The sequence below is a fragment of the Camelus ferus genome, chromosome 33 (genome assembly GCF_009834535.1).
Source record: "Camelus ferus isolate YT-003-E chromosome 33, BCGSAC_Cfer_1.0, whole genome shotgun sequence".
Lineage (NCBI taxonomy): Eukaryota > Metazoa > Chordata > Mammalia > Artiodactyla > Camelidae > Camelus > Camelus ferus.
Window position 1 is genome coordinate 20,057,812 of NC_045728.1, and position 20,354 is coordinate 20,078,165.

General features: G+C 34.7%; 1 protein-coding gene across 6 annotated transcripts in view; it reads left to right on the top strand.

The window, feature by feature from the left end:
- LOC102503986 (CWF19 like cell cycle control factor 2) overlaps positions 1-20,354 on the top strand; it is a 179,232-nt gene that overhangs the window by 116,756 nt on the left and 42,122 nt on the right. For 3 of the 6 annotated variants that reach the window (XM_032472555.1, XM_032472554.1, XM_032472552.1), the window contains 2 exons: positions 6,974-7,070; positions 8,680-8,772. In XM_032472555.1, coding sequence (XP_032328446.1) covers positions 6,974-7,070; positions 8,680-8,772 — 190 coding nt within the window. Of the gene's footprint in view, positions 1-6,973; positions 7,071-8,679; positions 8,773-20,354 lie in introns of those variants that run through there. The other 3 variants (XM_032472553.1, XM_032472558.1, XR_004316961.1) reach the window with 2 other exon arrangements.

Consider the following 20,354-nt stretch of genomic DNA (forward strand, 5'->3'; position numbering starts at 1 on the left):
AGGCTTTAAGTATAGTCATGAGATCCTTAGGGGAGAAAATTTGGAAACAAGTGGTAAGAAAAGAACAGTTAAAGGAATAAGAATAATTGCAATGTACTCAGGGTGTTTGAAATGTCATTGGGCTGGAGCTTTTTAAATTACTTTTTCCTATAAAGTTTTTAGCAAGTTTATGTTGTGTGTGTGTGTTATGTGTGTGTGTGTGTGTGTGTGTGTGTGTGCGCGCGCGCGTGCGTTGTAAAGAAAGTACATTTTAATGGGAAAATAGGATTTGCTTTTTAGAAAATAATTATGAAGAGGGCTTTTGAAATACAGCAGTAATCCTGGAAAGTGAGAAGTGCTTATACTTTTTTCTTTTTATAGGATAATTGCAGATGTCATGATGATGTTTCTTGCAGAGCATCTGCTCATCATAAATGCTTAGGGAAAGTAAGAAAAGAGTGTCTCTTGCTGTTAGTTGCAGAGCAGTGTCTGCTGTGGTATTAACACGATGAATAGTGTGTTCTTCAGTCATTGGTGCACAACAGCTTTCATTTTAATGTCTTTATTTGATACCTACTACTGTTCTGTTAAGTGTATTGGAGTACCTGTTACTACTGAAAATATCAGAGATGTTCAGAATTCTTGTATATCATCTCATTTATCCTGATCCACTTTCCATATACAGATAAACAGTTTAATTCCTGTTAGAAAATACCCTCTCTTCTCCATCAAAAAAAAAAAAAAAAAGTGTGGAGTATGAATTTCATGACCATGTAAGTTGCCTCTTTTAAAGGAGAGAGATTCTTGAGATTCCAGAGAGTCTCTTGAGATTCCAGTTACCTTCTTGAAACTTGTGAGCTTTGGATTTCCCTTTGTGATTGCCCTCTCTTGATTCTTTAAGCTTGCATACTGAAAAAAGAAGGGAAAAGGAACATTTCTCAAAAAAAAGGGAAGAGTCAAGTCAAATGGCAAAGATGTGCCTTTGGATAAACTGTAATAGAGGTCTTAGGCAATTTTATCAAGAATATTATCATTGTAAAAGGATTTCTAAGCCAGATGTCATAGACCAAATTATGACTGTGGGCTGTGAGGTGGTAGAGATGGAAAGTACACGTGAGAGACATGGGTTAAGTGCCTCTCTCATTCTCTCCCATTTATTTTTAAGGAGCAGATATGAGTATGTTTTTATTTTAGTGGGAAAGAAGCTAAACATACAGAGTGGTGATAGATGGGGTAATTGAACTGGATCTTAAGGTTAGTGCAGATGAAAGTATGATCTAGGGTTAGCCTTGAGTGGAAATGTTCAAGAAGAGGAAATTGTGGCTACAGATGTGGTGATGGGCGAAATTACAGGAATTCTTTTTTTGATGACTTAAGTCAGTATTTTTCAACATAAGATCCCCAGAATATTAGTGTTCCTTTTCATCTCTATATGGACCACACACACCAAGAGTGATGTAGCAGTTTGATTCACACACAGCTCATAAAATTGAAATATCCTCTCATTGTTATGACTTACTGGTATAAGCTTATTTTATTTTTAACCAAAAAATACTAGTGAACCTTTGGGATAAAATTACACCATATGCACGTGTTTCCAAGTCATCCTTAGAAACTGAAAGTTAGAGAAACAGAATGTTTCTTTTACTCATTCAAATTTGAAAAAAAAAATCTGGTGTGTGACAAGAAGTGACATAACAAGGGGGGAGATTGTTTTTGGATCAGGGATGTTCCTTGGAACTTAAATCAGATGACTTTGACAAATTCTTTCTGCTATTCATCTCATGTTTATTGAAGTTTGTATTGAAATATGATTGGGTTACCTGAAACTCAAATAAATTACAATATAATCAATATGATGTATATCTCAGAGTATAACTTGAAAAAGTTTACTGAAAAGTGTTTTCCATACAGAAAATAGAGCACATGCAAAGTAATGACCAATAGAAACATAAAAAGTAACAGTGTTCTGCTTACATGAAGGCAAGCGTCCCCACTAGCTTGGTTTTAAAAATGTAGACTGAAAGAATTTGAAGGGAGCAAAAATGTGTTTTTTCTAATGGTGCTTTACTTGCATATTTTAGGTTTCTTAGACTAAGCACCAGAGTATTGCCTTTCCTTTCACCAATATGAGTAGAAATGGTTCTTTTGGGATTCCTGCAGAGATTAATGTCTTTTTAAAAAAACTCAAATGCTATCTATTAACATTTTTCTTTTTCTTTTTTTTGTCCCAAAAGAATTCAGTATTTAAAAATAATTTCCATATATAGTTATTAAAGTTTTGATTTGGATCTCTGTTTATCTTTTGCTATTGCTTGCTCAGAATGTATGTTGAAAACTCAGGTTAATTTCAGTAGAGTATCATAAAATCTAGATATTAAAGAAAATTGGTAATTTTATATCTTTAATATTTGGGATTGTGATGGTTTTTTTCTGCTTAAAATTTTTTTATCACTCTCCTCTGAGAGTTTTTAAAAGCAACAATTTATTGAGGTGTAATTTACATATAACAAACTGCATATGTATATAAAGTGTCCAATTTAGTAAGTTTTAAAATGTATATATTCTCATGAAACCATCAGCCCCAAAAGTTTCCCGGTACCCTTTAATAATTCTCTCTTCTGCCTCTTCCCACACCCTGGCAACCCCCACTAGACAACCACTCATCTTTTTTTTTTTTTTTTTTCATTATAGGCTGGTTTGCATTTTTGCGAGTTTTACATAAGTGGAATCATGCATTATACACTCTTTGAGGGGATGTCTGGCTTCTTTCATTTAGCATCATTATTTTGAATTTCATCCATGTTGCTGCATATAACAATTACCTGTTCCTTTTTGTTGATGGGTAGTATGCCATTGTTAGATACATGACAATTCTATTTCCCATTTGCCTGTTGGTGGACATTAGAATGTTTTTAGTTTTGGGCTCCCATAAATGAAGCCTTGAACGTTCATGTACAAGTCTTAGTAGGAACATACACTTTTCTCTTGGGTAAATACCTAGGACAGGAATGGCTAGGTCATATGGTAAGTATGTGTTTAAATTTTAAGGAACTGCCTACTTTACCAAGTGGCTGTATCATTTTACATTGCTACCAGCAATGTATAAGATTCCAATTACTCTACATTTTTTGCAGAAACTTGGAATAGTCAGTCTTTTTAATTTTCACTGTTCTAGTTAATGTGTAACAGTATCTCATTGTGATTTTAATGTGTGTTCCCCTAACTGATGTTGAGCTTATTTGCCATCCAGATAATTTTTTTGTAAAGTGCTTAGAATGGATGGTCATTTTGTTTCTCTCCTTTCTTTGTTGGTAATTTGTATCTCCCCCCCACCAATCAGTCAGGCTAGAAGTTTATCAGTTTATTGATTGTCTTAACCAGCTTTTGGTTTCATTGAATTTCTTTATTGTTTTTGCTTTTGGTTTTTATTTATTTCCACTCTGATTTTTATTACTTCTTATATTCTGCTTACTTTGGATTTAATTTGCTCTTTTTCTACTTTCATAAGTTGTGAGCTGAGATCATTGATTTGAGGGTTTTTTTTTTTAAGTTGAGGTATAGTCAGTTTACAATGTGTCAAATTCTGGTGTACTTTTTTTTTCTTTTCTAATATAAATATTTAATGTTATAAATTTATCCCTAAGTAATCCTCTAGCAGCATCCCACAAATCCTGATATGTTTATATAACTTTTATTCAGTTCAAAATACTTATAAATTTCTCTTTGATTTTGTCCTTGACCCTTGGGATTTTTACAGGTATGCTAGTTAGTTTCCAAATAGTTGGGTTTTGCAGATGCCTTTGTTACTGATTTCTAATTGAATTTCATTGTGGTCAGAGAACTTCCATTGTATGACTGGAATCCTTTTAAATTTATTGAGACTTGTTTTATGGCTCAGAATATGGTCAACACAGAATTTTGGTAAATGTTTTCTATGCACCTGAAAAGAATGTGTATTCTCTTGTTGGGTGGAGAATTCTATGAATGTCAAGTAGGTCATATTAGTTGCTAGTGTTATTTAGGTCTTCCATATCCTTGCTGACTTTCTCTTACTCTATCAAGTATCAAGAGTAGGGTCTTGAAATCTGCAACTATAATTGGATATTTGCCTCTTTCTGTGGAATTTTGTCAGTTTTTATGTATTTTGATGCTCTGTTACTAGGTGCATACATATTTAGAGATCCTTTTGTACTCCTGATGGATTGACTTCTTTTTCATATGAAACGATTTTCTTTGACCCTGGTGATACTTTTTGCTCTGTAATCTAATTTGATATTAGAAAAGCCTCTTCAGCTTTCCAGGGTTAAAACACAATACATCTTTTCCTATCATTTTGTTTTTAACATATTTATGTCTTCATAGTGCATTTCTTGTACATAGGTTTTGCTTTTGTATCCAACTGACTATTTCTGCGTTTTAGTTTAGGTGTTTAGGTCATTTATATATATTACAATTAGGTTCAAATCTGTAAAATCTGTCAAATTTGTTTTCTATTTGTCTTATCTGTTTTTTGTTTTCCTTTTTTTCTTTATCTGACTTCTTTTGGACAGAGTATTTTTATGATTCCATTTCATTTCTTTAATTGTTGTATATTTGTTTTTGTTCTTTGAGAGGTTTCTTTGGCTTTGCCAGCATACATCTTTAACTTATCTACCTTCAAGTGATACTGTGCCATTACTATATGGTATAAGAACTTTTATTTACATTTCTCCCTGTCCTGCCCTTTCTGTCAGTGTTGTCATGCAATTTCCTTACACTTGTTATAAACTGCTGTCATTATTTTTGTTTAAATAGTTACCTTAAAGAGGCTTAAGTAATAAACAAGTATTACACATTTATCCTTGTCAACACTTCTGTTGCTCTTCCTTCCTTTGTGTTGATCCATATTTCAGTCTGGTATAATTTTTCTTCTGTCTGAAGGCTTTTCTTTAACATCCTTTCAGCTTTTTATGTCTGAAAAAGTCTTCATTTCATTTTTGAAGATATTTTCACTTGATAAAGAATTCTAGGTTGACTTTTTTTTTTCACTTTGTTTTTTGTTTTGGGGGTGAGGTGATTATGTTTAGAGGAGGATTGAACTCAGGACCTCATGCATGCTAAGCATGCACTCTACCGCTTGAGCTATACACTGCCCCTAGGTTGACAACTTAAAACTACTTTAAAGATGTTGCTACTCTCTTCTTGATTGTATTCTTCCTGTTGAGAAATCTGCTGTCATGCTTACCTTTGTTTCTATGTTCATAAATGTTTTTTTGTCCCCTTCCCTATGGCTGCTCTAAAGATCTCTTTATTGCTGGCTTTGAGCAATTTGATTATGATGTGACTTGCTGTAGTTTTTTCTTGTTCGTTTTGTTTTTGTATTAGGGATTCTTGGATCTGAAAGTTTTTTAGTATTCAACAAATTTGGTAGATTTTGGCCTTTGTTTCTTCTGTCTCCCATTTCTTTCAGGGACTCCAGTGACATGAATAGTAGGTTATTTAAGGTAGCTCTCTGCACTCTTTCCATTTTTTTAAAATTCTTTTTTCTCTGTGTGTTTTAGTTTGCATAGTTTCTAATGCTTCAAGTTAACTAATTTTTTCTTTGCAGTCTAATCTTCCATTAATCCTAGTCAGTGTATTTTTTTTAAAATCTCAAACATTGTAATTTTCATTTGCAGAAATTAAATTCTGATCTATTTTATGTCTTAGTTGTCTCTAACTTTTCGACCATATGGAATAAAGTTTAATAATAACTTTTAATGCCCTTGTCTGTTTCTTACATCTGTGTGAGTTCTTGGTTGATTTTGATGGTTAGCTTTTTCTCCTAATTATGGGTTTTATTTTTCTACATCTTTGCATGTCTGATAATCTTAGATTGGATACTATGGATTTTACTTTGTTGAGTGCTGGATATTTTTGCATTCCTATAAATATTCTTGAGTTTTGTTCTGGAACATGGTTACGTTAATTGGAAACTGTTGGATCCTTTCGACTCCTGCTTTTACTGTTTGTTAGGAGGTCCCAGAGCAGCACTTAATGTAGGGCTTATTATTTTCCACTAATGAAGCAAGGCTCCTAATACTCCACCCAGTGCATCCTGCAGTGCGAGTTTCCTAGTCTGGCTCGTGGGACCGGGCGCTGTTCCCAGGCGTGCTGAATCTGAATACTGTTCCTCCAGTCCTTTGGGATAGCTCTTTCCCTGATTGCAGGTAGTTTCTTGCTGAATACAAAATACTCTGCATTTCTCTGGGATTCTTCTACTGTGCACCTTTCCCCTCTTTAGCTGCCTTAACTATATCTCCTTCACTTGGGAGTCCTTCAGTCAGGCGCTGCCTGAGTTCACCCTCACTCACTGAACTTTCTGATCTTTCTTAAGGCAGTAGGTGTGTATGCAACTCTGTGTATGCAAGGCATCTGACCTTGGCTGGAAATTTCTCTTCTGTGAGGCTTCCATAGTACAGGTTTGGCACAAGATCTTAGTTGTAAATTAGTTTATGTTGTCTGACTAATTCTAGGCTGACTTTGCAAAAGAGCACATGGTCCCTGTTCTTATTCTTTGAATGATGCAGTTAAATGTGAGATTTCCTGTTATAGTTTCTTGGATTACCAGTAATTTATCCCATCGCATGAGAAGGAATTCTCCACTGTGTAGAACTATGGCCTGATTCTAGTGTTTTAACGTTTGCTTGTTTGTTTCCCTTTTAGAATGAGTGTGGCAGCGTTAAATAATGAAGACTAGTTGACCGATACTATTTTTCTCACTGCTTCTGGGTCTCTGGTCAGATGTTATAACTGCCACAGGCCATCATGGCATTGTAACAGAGAACCTTTAACTATTGATTTGTGGTGGAGCGTTGAGCGGTTTGTTTGTTTATTTATTTATGTGTAGTAAAATCATGATCTATTTGTGCTGAATGCTTTGTTAAGGTCAATTAAAATAACATGAATCTTGGTATTGTTACTTGCAACGTACATATATTTCATATTCTCTTAATCTGTCCCATGCAAACAGAAGTAGTCCGGTGGATGACTCTATACACATCTTGAGCGTTGATGAGAAGAACAAGTTAGGAGCCAAGATTATCAAGGCAGAGATGATGGGAAATATGGTAAGACTTATGTGTTTTTTGGAGATTAGTTACTGAATATTTAACTTCTTATAAGTAATTTTGAACGTTCCTTAGCTATGTGGATGTAGCACATTTTGAAAATAACTGCTGCCTATTGATTCTTCGAAAAAATTCTTGAACACTTCTGAAAACACAATGTCTACTTCTAAGTGAATTACGTACTTTGTCAAATTTCCAAAATTTAAGATTCTAGGAAACTAAATGCTTTTCAGTTTCCTTTTTTGACTTGGATATTTGCTTTATTCTTGTATTCTAATTTATGGAGCATATTTGAGGGAGATAAAGAGGTCACTGTCTTCTTTCCTTTATTTAGTCATATTTTATTAGTAATGGTATTACTTTCTTAAGTTCTCTTACTTAGGAACTGAAAAAAATGAGTTCCTAAAAGGGATGGTTAATTCATTTTTTCAAATTTTAAGGCAATGTATTTCTGCCTGACAATGTGTTAAATGCTTTGTGTAGATTGGCTCACGTAATTCCCATAATAATGCTGTAATTTGAATTGAAACAGAAATGATTTAATAAGAGTGGCGTCTATTTTTCTATCGATCTATGTCTGTCTCTTTATTATACTGTCACATTCCTGTTATACAGATACATGTCACATTGCATGTGGCAGAATAGCAAAGCCAGGTAGCTTCCCATGTCTTGAGGAAATTGACTCCCTCATGGCTGTATGTATGTATGCATCTCCAATCCAGATATAAATGGTCTTAAGTTGTCTTCCGGTTTGTTGACCTATCAGTACAACAGTCTTTAGCAGAGCAAACAGTGCCCAAACAAGACACTTCTGTTTTTATTAGTTTGTGTCTCTAATAAAAGTCAGATCTTACAGTTGCTGCTCTTTGTCTTTGAATCTTGGTAACACTGAACTTAAGTTCAACCCAGAAATTAGTGAGAGAGACATGACCAGCAATGATACCAACAGCAGGAAAATAACATTTGAGTTTTGATAGCACAGAGAAATTAGTTAAAATAGTGAGAGAGGTCACCAAGCTAGGAGGTTAATATATGTTAAAAGAGGTGTTCCTGTGTCCATGGAACCACTGCAGTGGAGAGTGTTATTCTCTGTCATATAATTCTGTTTATTTTATTGTGATTTATTGCTTAATATGTCAATTGTTGTATACAAATTTTTATAGATTTCCTAGAGTAAAAATGAAATATATTCAGAATTTTTACCTAAATTACTTATCAACAGTAAAGAAAGTAATATTTTAAATCTTGTGATGACTTTCTTTTTACAAATAGCTGAAATTTTGAGTATTGGAAGTTTATAGTATCTAAGGTATTATAAAAATGTCATTCTTAAGGTTATGTATTTCCTTCATCGCCCTATGCTCCCTGAAATATATGTCTTTGTCAGTATTTACCTTCAGAGCATAAACAATTGCCACAGGTATTTGAGAATTTTGTAACCCAGATGAATTCATTAAGAAATACGATGCTGTGAGTTGTGAGCGAATTTAGGTGATAGCTACTTGGATGTTTGCTGTGCTGTTTTCCCTTCTGTTGTATAAATTTGAAATAGTCTACAAATGGATTAAACTATGGATCACACCTATTTTTCTTGTCTTCCTGTTTGAAGGAATTAGCTGAACAGCTTAAAGCCCAACTTGATAAGGCAAATAAATTCAAAGAAACTGTAACACAGATATCATCAAAAAAATCTGGGGTAGAGGTAAGTAATAAAATTATCATTTTTTTAACTTTTCCAAATGAAAAGCTATTCTCTTTATGACTGCTGTCTGTAAAACTTACTTCTGTGGCACAGACATGATCTTGAGCATGGTTGCTAAGTGTTATCCTAGGTGGGGTGATGACCCGTGGGCGTTGGTCACTGAACAGCAGACACCCACTCAGCTGCCTGTCGGCCACGTTTAATTGGTAATGCCGTCCGGGATATTTTTAAAATTGTTTTGTGAAGCGTATTCTCTCAAGTGTAGTAATTTAGAAAAACGTGTAGTTTTTTTTGTATAGTTGTGATTATATATTTATTAGGTTGAATTTTGGGGTGAAGAATTATTTGGTGGGCTGTCTCAAGTTTTGAACCAGGGCTCTCCAACAGGCGCTGAAGCTGTTAAGTAGTTGGTTTCCTTTGAAGGAAGAATGACCCAGCAGCAGCCTCTTTCCACCAGTTCACCCCTCTTCCTCTAAGTGCTCGTTAGTTTTCTTCTAAGTCTATTATCACCAGCATTTCATTTCTTTTTCTGTCATATATTTAATGTAAGGGGAAAATGAACTCCTACTCCATACGGGACATAGTCCTTACAGTATTCAAGTAGCGTTCAAGGCTCGTATGGTGTCTCGAAGGGTTTGGTTCTTATATATTCTCTTTCCAGGTTTTCTGGAGGGAGGTGGAGGGATGATGTCAAATAATTGTACTGTGTATTTGCAATATAAGGGGGAAACATTTTTAGGGAAACAAGTCAACCCCAACCCCAAAGTAAATTTTATTCTTATGTGTGTTTAAAAATCACTTCAGCCATATTGTAGCATGCATAACAAATCACTGAAAATAGTTATAAGAAGTCAAGTTTAGTGTTTTTAGGAAACCAAAAATGGTTCCATTTTTATAGTACATGATAAGTATGTAGGTATCAAAAAAGTTCTTAGGTTCTATTTCTAAATTTGTTTCACTGAATTTCAAGATAAGATTTCATTTTTTAAGACAGTGATACTGGCATGTATAGTGCTACTATTCCTGCTACCATTATTGATAGTAACAGAAATTTATTTGATTCTTAAGAAAATTCTATAGTCATTTATCCTCATTTCTTGAATAAATTAAGTGCAGGATGAGTTGACTTGCAAATTTTAATTTGGTGAGAAGAAGTAAGGTTAGATATGCATAATTTAAAATTACTTAAGTAAATCAAAATTATTTAAAATAATTGCTCTGTCTTAGATTAATAAGCTGGTGTTTGAAATAATGAAAAGTAAGAGAATCTTGCCTATGTGTTGAAACCAATTTCATATGCAACAATTATGCAAGCTATGAATACAAAAATTCAAGTTGCCTAGAAATGCTCACACAATGAAACAAAATTTTCCATTACAGTGGTTTTGTATATGGGCTTGAAAAAATAAATTGAAGTATATTTTTCTTTATTTTTTCATTCATACTCATAATGCACTTCTGTATAATATACATTCTTCGTAGACGTGTGGAAAGTGCAAAAAGCACACAGGAGAAAACAAAAATCCCCCCAAATCCTGTCACTCAGGGGTAATCCACTGATCAATATTTTAAAGTATTTCCCTCTGAATTTTCTTCCTTCCTTTTTCCTCCCTCCCTCTTTCTCTTCTTTTCTTTCCTAGTAACAGATTAAATATTTTGGCACAATTAACATAATGCAAAAAAGAAAAATTCCACATTTTTTATTATTTCAGTGTTTCCTTCAAGTTTCTATTATCAATATGTAAACACGTGCATAATTTACATAATTGTAACCTTTCTGTTTTGCCTTTTTCCTACTCTCATTCTATTAGCGATGCTGCACATTATTTATCATTAAGTGAAATTGTAATTGTATTACCATACTCTGTGTCCCAATAATACAATTTCTAAAATTTATTTAAGGAAAGGGGACTGAAGAAATTCAGAATGACCTATTTTTTTTCTTGCAAATTTTCCCATGACAAAAAATATTCTTAATTACATTTCACTTAGCGGTTATGCAAAGCTTTTGCAATTCTCCCCAGCTTCCCTGTTTTATTCTTAGCAATCACTTTTCTTCCTACCTCACTGGGAAAATAGAGATTATAAATTTGTATGTTTTCAGTGTCTGTCTTTTCTCCCTGAAAATTAATCTTTCTGCATCTTTCATCTGACAGTGGGAACAGTGTTTTCAGTTTCTTTAAGCTGCTTTCTTTACCAGTGGTCTTGATCTCATTCCTTTTCTGTACTCTGGAATCAGTTCCCACCAGTTGTCTGTTCTCTTGTATGGAATCTTCAGTTTCTTTCTCTCTGTCGGTCCCTTTCCCATTACTTGCAAATATGCTTAAATGTCTCCTTAAAACAGACAGACAGACAGACATATAGACAAAAAACAACTTTCTTTCCTCTGAGCAACTTTACCATCCTTCTCTGGCAAACCGAAAGGAATTGTGGCCTAGGCAGAGCACTGTGGGTAAGGGTGCAAAGATGAGGGCGAGATGGTCTGTTTTGAAGGTGATACGTTGTTCTGAATGGTTAGAGTAAGGTATGAGTGAGGAATCAGGAAGAAGAGGTTGGATAGATAGATCAAGATAAAACCTCGGTTCTCATGCTGTCTGTGTCCCCCAGTTTCATAGTTTCAGTTACCATCTTTATGTGAATGTGAGTCCCAGATCTGTAACCGCAGCTCTGAACTTTATGCTGAGCACTAAACCAGTATTTTCAGTTGTCTGCTAGACTTTTATGGATGTACCATAACCTCAAAATGTATAAAATTATCCCCTCCCTAATGCATATATATATATATATATATGTAGTTATATATATGAAATACAGATATATATCTAATTTTTCTTTTCCTAATTTCATGATCAATCTTCTGTATTTCTGAGTTAAAAACCATGGAGCAGTCCTTAATTCCTTCTTCTGGAAGCATCTGCAGGTTATCGTTATGTAGTAGTGTTTTACCCTGCCTTCCCTGCTGTGCAGTACTCATTTTTAATTTCTGTAATTACTACCCCAGTTCAGTATCTCATCATCTCTTGCTTAATGTATTACAGTAACATCCCAAGTTACTCCCTTGTCATTATTCCTTTGCTCATCAAAGTGGCCTTTAAATTGCTTCCAGAATTAATCCACATGCAATTGTGGTATAGTTGGAAGAACCCTGGATTTGGGGAGTAAGAACCTAAGGTCATGTCTCACCTTCTTTAGTCTTTTAGCTAAGTTATTTATCTTGAGACAAGAGCCATTAAGATATTATTGACAGCTTGATAATATAAAGTTAAAAAATTTCTAAAACGTGAATATGTCTTTGCTTAGAAAGCTTTATGTGGCTCTTAGTTGCTTCTGGTGAGGTTATTTTCTTCATTCTAAGCCCTTTACCCTTCCATCTTTGTTTCTGAAGACCCAGTTCACTTGTACCCAAGAAAGCATGCATCTCCCCATCCCTTGTGACCCAGTATTACTGGATTTATACTTACCTTAGTCATCTAATGGATATTTTAGAAACCCCCTGTTTTCTCTTTCTCTCCTCATTCTGTCCTTTTATTTATGAATTCCTTGACAGCTGGTACCACATCTTGTTCATCTTTTTAGACACATTAATGCCACTGGATTATATAATGATAAAAGTAATTCTGAATGCTGTGAATTCCCTAATCAAGTGGAATGAAATGAAAAGACTACAGTGTTTATGATTTACTCTTTGTCAATTATGGATATATATTTCAGATTGCCTACTTTCATCCCAAAACCACATAGTCTCATACATATGTTAAACCAGCAATTAAAATTTTGCTTTGTTTTGGAATCCTTAATAAGATACTCAAGCATTCTTAGTCAGAAGGTGGACAGATTCTCATTTAGGTGAGAGGAATTTTTTATAATTGAAAAAAAGATCACCAGTTAAAGTATCATTACTTTTGCTTTCCAAAAGTGACAGTTTTTACTAACATATCATTTTTACTAACTCATTTTATTAGAGAAATACAGTAATGGAAATAGCATGTATAGAAATACATACTTCTGTACATAGTATCACAATGGAAATAGCATGGGATTTTACAGCCAAAGACCTAGAATTGGGTCTGGGACGTCTTCATCATTTATTGTGTGCGATCCTTAGTATTAGTAAAACATGACTTAATAATACCTATGTTACAGGATTGTTAAAATGTAGATATGTTTTAGAACTTTATAAAATTGTATCAGTAATGTCTATCTGGAAAAGTATTGGTTTATTTTGAAGTAGGAAAAATATAAGACAGTTTTTACATTTCATTGCTATTGTTGATGTATGAAATACATCATGAATAACAAATGAAATAACATGTGTTGACCCTAAATTTATCCATTTTATAACTTTCAAAATAACTAGGATTTCTTTTTACATCTAAAGGAATTCTATTATTCGAAAAAAATTTTTGAAATTTATTATTTTATTATTTGAAAAAAATTCAATATGTTAATCACCATTTTTAAAAGTGTCTAGATCTTCTCCATCCTCTTGTCCTCCTTCCCCACCCTGGCAGATGTTGAAAGCAACCTGGTTAAAATATGACATAAAGTTTCTCATAGCTGGTTTTGTATGTAAGGATTACAAGGAAGCAGTGATGAAAGAAGAAAAGGAGACTATAGAATTGAGTTGGCTTTTCATATTATGCTAGAGCCAGATATTACTGGCTCTAGAAGATATTTCCTTAATAAAATTAAAATTGTGGTTCAACATGTCATTAAGTAATCCACTTTTGAAATTGTGAAGTGAACTGTAGTCTTAAGTATTGCCTCATAATTTTTTAGTAATGATTCTTTACATTAATATTTAATTATCTCAAGCTTGTATGTTTTGTATCTATCAATAACTTTATGAGAGAGAGGTTAGGCAGGTCATTATACCAATTTGACAAGAAATAAAACAGGCTAAAATAAATACGTGCCTTCATTCTGGATCATGCTCTAGAAGAATTCCAGGATTGACGGGGTGGCTTGAGCAACTTAAGAGATGTGGTGATGGAGTGTATTACTCAGTTTGTGTCTGGCTTATTTCTTATTTTCTGAATCTCAGTACTGACATGGAGTTTGCAGAGTGGTCTCTACAATCCAAAGTTTGGAAAATCATTGAGCTAGAGCAACATTTCTGGATGCAGTGACTGAGATACATTAGTGCTTGGAGGCCTTCACTCTGTACAAAAACATGGCAATCACAGACAAAATATAAAACGAGAAAACTGGAAGAGACGTAACATGGCTCAAAATCAAGATACGTTTCTCTGTGGGTGGGAAACTGACAGAAACATAAAACAGTAAGGAGCTGGAAGCTTGCAGGAATCCAACTCCAGAAACAGGCAGGGTGGCTGAGAACTGAGCTCATGCGAGATGATGGGAATTAAAAGGTTCTCTTACATGTAGCCTGTCTGAACCAAGTCTGATGGTTCCTGTATAAAGGTGTCTGGAAAAGGCTTAGGGTACTTAGGGCTATCTCGCTCTGGTGGAGCTCAGGGCGGGCCATCCCCAAATATGCCAAGGGGCCATATTAATTATTTTGAATTGAAGTTACTTGAGAAACAGCTGGTATAAGAAGGACACTGTGACCTTTTTATGTTCCTCTGAAAGCAGGAAACAAAGCTCCCATGGGAAGGTATCCTTCCTACGTATGCCAGGAGATTGGAAGGCGTCCTTGTTGCCAGAGATAGGGAATTCGAGGCCAAGAAAGCTGTACAAACAAAATTTGCTACCCAGCAAAAAACCCCTTTGTTTTGTCAAATCTTCACAAATAATTGACTCTTTATCTAAAAAGTTTTATAAACGCCTATGGGGCCTCCATAGGTACAAAATTAAATTTGTTCTCCTGTTAATTTGTCTTATGCCAGTTGTTAGACTGGCCAAAAGTACCTAGAATGTTAGAGGAAAAATTTTCCTTCCCTACAACTCACAGGAAGTTGTTCACGATGGACAGTGTAGAGGAAGCAGACACCTTGTAGCCGTTATTTGTGCTGTGTGATACACCCCCAATGTCACTGTGAGAGATACGGTGAATCCCGATGGACCGAGTGAAGACAGTGTCACAACTGACAATTAGTGAAGAGTAAGACTAGGCAGAGAGATAGGAGGAAAGAGAAGAAAAAAAAAAATTTAAGATAAGCTTGCACAACAGAATGCCAGAAAACATTAGGTTTCCCTGAGAAAGATAGTTTTAAAAAAATTGGGATATAAATACTTAATGCCAGTAAATTTAACGTGATAGTGCAGTCTTAAAATGACTTTTAAATTAAGTATATTACGTAGCTTTAGTTTAGATAACTGAATAATATTAATATTCCTAAGAAGAATAAGATGATGAAACAAAATGAGGCAAAAATGAAATAAAAACAGGTAATATTAAGAAACAATATTCTAGGAATTTTTGAAATGAAATGGGATAACTCCTAGGTAGGACTCAGTCAAATAAGGAAAGAATTTACTAAATGAAAGGTAACTAAAAAATATATATATGGTATTTATTGATTAACTACTTTATATCTGGACATTGTTCTAAATACATAACATGTATTAATTTATTTGATTCTGAAAACATCTTATTATTTTGTTTATGTTACAAATGAGGGAACTGGAAGTAGTTAAATAAATTGCAAGGTTATGTAACGAGGCGGGATTGGAACATGGGCACTCTGGCTCCAGAGCCCACACTGTGCTGCCTGCGGCCTTAGCCAGTCACTCAACAAGAGAGATAAGAGAAAACATGTCAAAAAGTAGATATGAGATACGAAGGACAGATGAAAGCTGAAGTTACAGAAGTAGAAAACCAAAAATTCATAGAAATTATATAAACACCAAGAGTTCATTCTCCAAAAAAAAAAAACTGATAAAATAGATAAGCCTCTAGGTAATCTGATCAAAGGGGAAAAATAGGAAGAGGACACAAGTAAACAGCAGTAAGAATTGAAAAGAGAAGACATAACTAATGCTGCTGTGGGCCCATCTGGTGCTTTATGGGATTAGAAAATGGTACTTCCTTTGAGCAGATGCAGTCATGTGAATGCCTGTGTGCAAATTAAAAAATAGCCTTGAGCCAGGATACACATCTCTGCGGATGTAGTTTGGTATGAGGTCTACTCACTGCCTTGGCTAGGTACTTGTATGAAGTGAACATCCTGTTTCCTGTGACATAATTAGAGGTCCACTAGAGATTGTTCAGAAATCATGAAAATATTAAGATCAATAATAACTGCTTATTTCTTGAAATTTTAAAAGGTAAAAATGGAAACCGATGTCAGTGATGACAAACTTGCAGAATACCAAACTGGTGGGAAAGTCTGGTCTAGTGGAAGTTTTCCTTTATTACCAAAATCCTAGAAAAGGCTTTCTAACATTTAGGCTTTTTAATAGTGGCTTTGAATCAAAACAGTGTATGCATTTTCCTTTTTCTTTTTTTTTTTTTTTTCATTTTATTAATTTTTGTACTGAGGTATAGTTAATTTATAATGTTATGTAAATTTCAGGTGATTCACAATTTTTAAAGATTATACTCCACTTACAGTTATAAAATATTGGCTATTTTCCCTGTGCTGTGCAATGTATCTTTGTAGCTTATTTATATTGCATAGTATTTGTACTTCTTAATTCCCCACGCCTATCTTGCTCTTCCCCACTTGCTCTCCTAACAGGTAACCTCTCATTTATTGTATATATCTGTGAGTCTTCTTTTTTGTTATTCACTAATTTCTTCTATTTTTTAGATTCCACACATAAGGGATAACATACAGTATTTATCTTTTTTTATCTGATTTCATGAGGAAAAATATTCTCCAAATTCATTCATATTGTTGCAAAAGGCAACATTTCATTTCCTTTTTAGGGCTGAGTAGTATTCCATTATATATACCATCTATTGATGGATACTTAAATTGTGTTCATATCTTGGTTATTGTAAATAATGCTGCTGTGAACATTAGGGTGCAAGAATCTTTTTAAGTTTGTGTTTTCATTTTCTTCAGATAGATACCCAGGAGTGGAATTGCTGGATCATATGGTAATTCTGCTTTTAGTTTTTGTGGAACCTCCATACTGTTTTCCACAGTGACTGCACCAGTTTCCATTCCCATCAGCAGTGTGCAGGGTTCCCTTTTCTCCAGATCCTCGCAGTGTTTGTTATTTGTGGTCTTTTTGAGGACAGCCATCCTGACAGGTGTGAGGTGGTGTCTCACTGTGGTTTAATTGGCATTTCTCTGATGTATAGTGATGCTGAGCACCTTTCCAGACAGACCTAGCCCAGTCCTGGAAGCAACCACTTTTAGTTCTCAGGTTTTTCTTCTGGCTTTTACTTTTATATTTCTAAACAAAGTTATCTCTTGATTCTGTATATAGACACTGCTAAGCAAAACTGTATAATGATATGTTTGTTTTATGTAAAAATGTTTGTTCTTAGTTGGTATTAATATTTGCTTCATTTTTATTGTTGTTTGCTTTATTTTCATGGCTGTATCTCCTCTCACTTCCAATGGTTTGCTAAAATGTATTCTAGTTCAGTCAATGAGGAAGCTGACCTCTGTTCAGGTTCTGTCGGCCTGCCCTCTGGACTGTAATGCTGTCTCTTGGTAGAAAGCTGTGGCAGTCCTAGGGCTTAGCTTGTTTCCTTTTCTCAGGGATCGCAGTTCACTGGCTGGTGTCCAATGTCTGAAAATGGTTGCTTGCCCTGTTGTCTAGTTTTTTTTTTTAACAGTGGTAGGTTATATCTTTTGTTTGTTTGTTTGTTATGACTATTATGGCCAGAAATGGAAGTCAGGCATTTTAACAAAATTAATGAACACTGGATCCCATCCTCTTACCCTGTTGTTACAACATGGATCTGTTTATAATGCATTTGTCCCTCAATGTCCAAGTGCGATTGGTTTCAGGACTCCCACATGTACCAAAATTTGAAGATCCTTAAGTCCCATATATAAAGGGTGTAGTACTTTACATATAATTTACTCTCATCCTCCTGTATACTTTAAAGCATCTGTAAATTACTTATGATATCTAATGCAATATACATGCTGTCTAAATAGTTGTAAATACAATGTAAATGCTATGTACATAATTGCCAGTGCAGCAAAGTCAAGTTTTGATTTTTAGAACTTACCCCCCCAATTTTTTTTTGAATACTTTGGTTCCATGGTTGGTTGAATCCGAGACCATGGAACCTAAGAATACAGAGGGCAAACTGTACTATCAGGCAATTGCACATTTTTATCTTGCTAGTACAAAGAATCATTAAATGATTTTTGAATTACGGTTATCCCTTGGTATCCACGTGGGACTGGTCCAGGACCTGCCCCAAATATTAAAATCTGGGTGTGCTCAAGTCCCATAGTCATTCCTTTGCATCCTTGGGTTCCACATCAGCAGATTCAGCAACTATGGATTGTGTATTAAGTCTGTGATCTGCTGTTGGTCGAACCATGGATGCAGAACCATGGATATGGAGGGCCGACTGTACGTTTATTGAAAAGACTGCCTGGAGGTAGACCCATGCAATTAAAACCTGTGTTGTTCAAGGGGCAACTGTACTTGTATCAGCAGAAGCATAATATAGATCAAAGGTTGGCAGACTTTTTCTCTACAGACCAAACAGTGACTATTTTAGCCTTTGTGGCTCTCCAGTGTGTGTCACAACTACTTATGCGACAACAGCATGAAGCAGATGTAGCCAATACAGAAAAGAGTGAGCTTGGCTATATTCCAATGAAACTTTGTGGCCACTAAAATTAGAATTGTATATAATTTTCGTTTGTCATGAAACACTATTCCTTGCATTTTGCCCCAACTATTTGATAGTATATCAGTCATTCTTACCTTGTAGGCCAACCAAAAATAAGCAGCAGGCTGGATTTGGCCTGTGGGCCATAGTTTATTGACCCTGACATAGATTCTTAAATAAGCGCTGTATTCTGTGTTAATGTAGTAGCAAATATGGAACTTACTGCATATTTCTAGTCTTATCAGTATGTCTGTCTTGGCCACCCAAAGTAGGAAAATTTAGTGCCCTTGTATTGGCATGCCCGAGGAACAGAACGTAGAAAAGTAAGGAGAAGGGGAAAGTAGCAGGAACGGCTTTGGGAGTATAATTAGTCTGTCTGAGGAGGTACCAGCTTGTTAATTCTACTTGTCAGTCATTTATTAAGTACCCACTGGTTTTTTGGTTTTGTTTTTCACTCTGTGCCAAGTACTGTAGGTACCAAGTCGTGTACAGCTTGGTGTTTGACCTGGAAAAGAGGCAAAGACAGGATAACTGTAAACAGACAAATAGTTATTGAAAAGATTGTGGCCTAGCAGTACAAATATGCCTAAGATTATTTAGGAATTAAAATGTACAGAAAGTTTACAATAATTGTAAAGAGCTGGAAAAGAAGTAAATTTGAGGAAGGCCTTGGTCCTTGAATTTGAAGGCCTTGTACACTGTGTTACTTAAGGTTCCACTCTCCAGTAGAGTGTTTCTCTGACTGTGGTGTGGGATCAGAGTGAGTTTATTTTTCCTTTTAGTTTTCCAGTCTATCATGGAATAATAATTTTGTAAAATGCAATAAAAATTATAGAAAAATGAAATAGATACTATAAACTATAGGTCTAAATTCCTATGTAGATTGAACCAACATAAAATTACTCTAAGATTGCTAGAAAAGTTTTATAAATACTCAATTTTTGTACTTAATTCATCATGAGCTGTTAACAAATATTTCATGGCTGGTTGTTTTCAGACTGAGCGGGTCTGTGGGCCACACTTTATTTTTTTTTTCAGTTCTGATTCTGGTATTTACTTGCTGTGTGATCTTGATAAAATACATTTTCCGTGTTGAGTTTTGATCGATTTATTCATGGAATAGAGAAATTAGCATAGAGAACTTTAAGGGTATTGATCTAGGTGATGTGGGGTTTCTGTAAGTTTTTACATTTGTGTTCAACACAGTAATTTTCTTTGCAATATGAATGATAATTAGGTTTTGGGCTGGAAGGATGGAAACCAGGGAACCCTGGAAACATCAGCATTTGAAGGATAGCTCGAAATGGAAGAGAAAGTGAAATTGAATTTATACTGATAGTCATGTAGAGAATAGTTCTCCCACAGGGTATACGCTTATTGTAGGCAGGGACGACCTTTCTTTTAGTTACTATGTAAGGTCAGCACTTTAAAAAATACTGAATGAAAGAATGAATGGGTCAGAGTGGTAAGGCAGAACCAGGAAAGAATAGAGTATTTAAAAGTGGAATAAGAAGAGTTTCAGGCTAGGAATATAGTAAAGAGATCAAATGCTTTTAAATCAAAGGATGTAGCAGTTGATAAGTATCTATTAGATTTAGTAATTTGAAAATCCTTAGGGAGATCAGCTTAGCAGTATGATAAACTTGGAAGCCAGATTATTATGTGTTGCCGATCTCTGTTATCCGGTAAGAGAGTAAATAGAGATACCCTTTAAAATATGATACTTCATTAATTAATGCTAATTGATTAATTAAAGAGAAGTAGTGGTGATAATTTTTACTATCCATTTAGTATTGTGTGTGAATGTAAGATCAATAATTGGTATGCATTTTTTTCTTCCATTTCAAGAGGGAACTAAATCTCT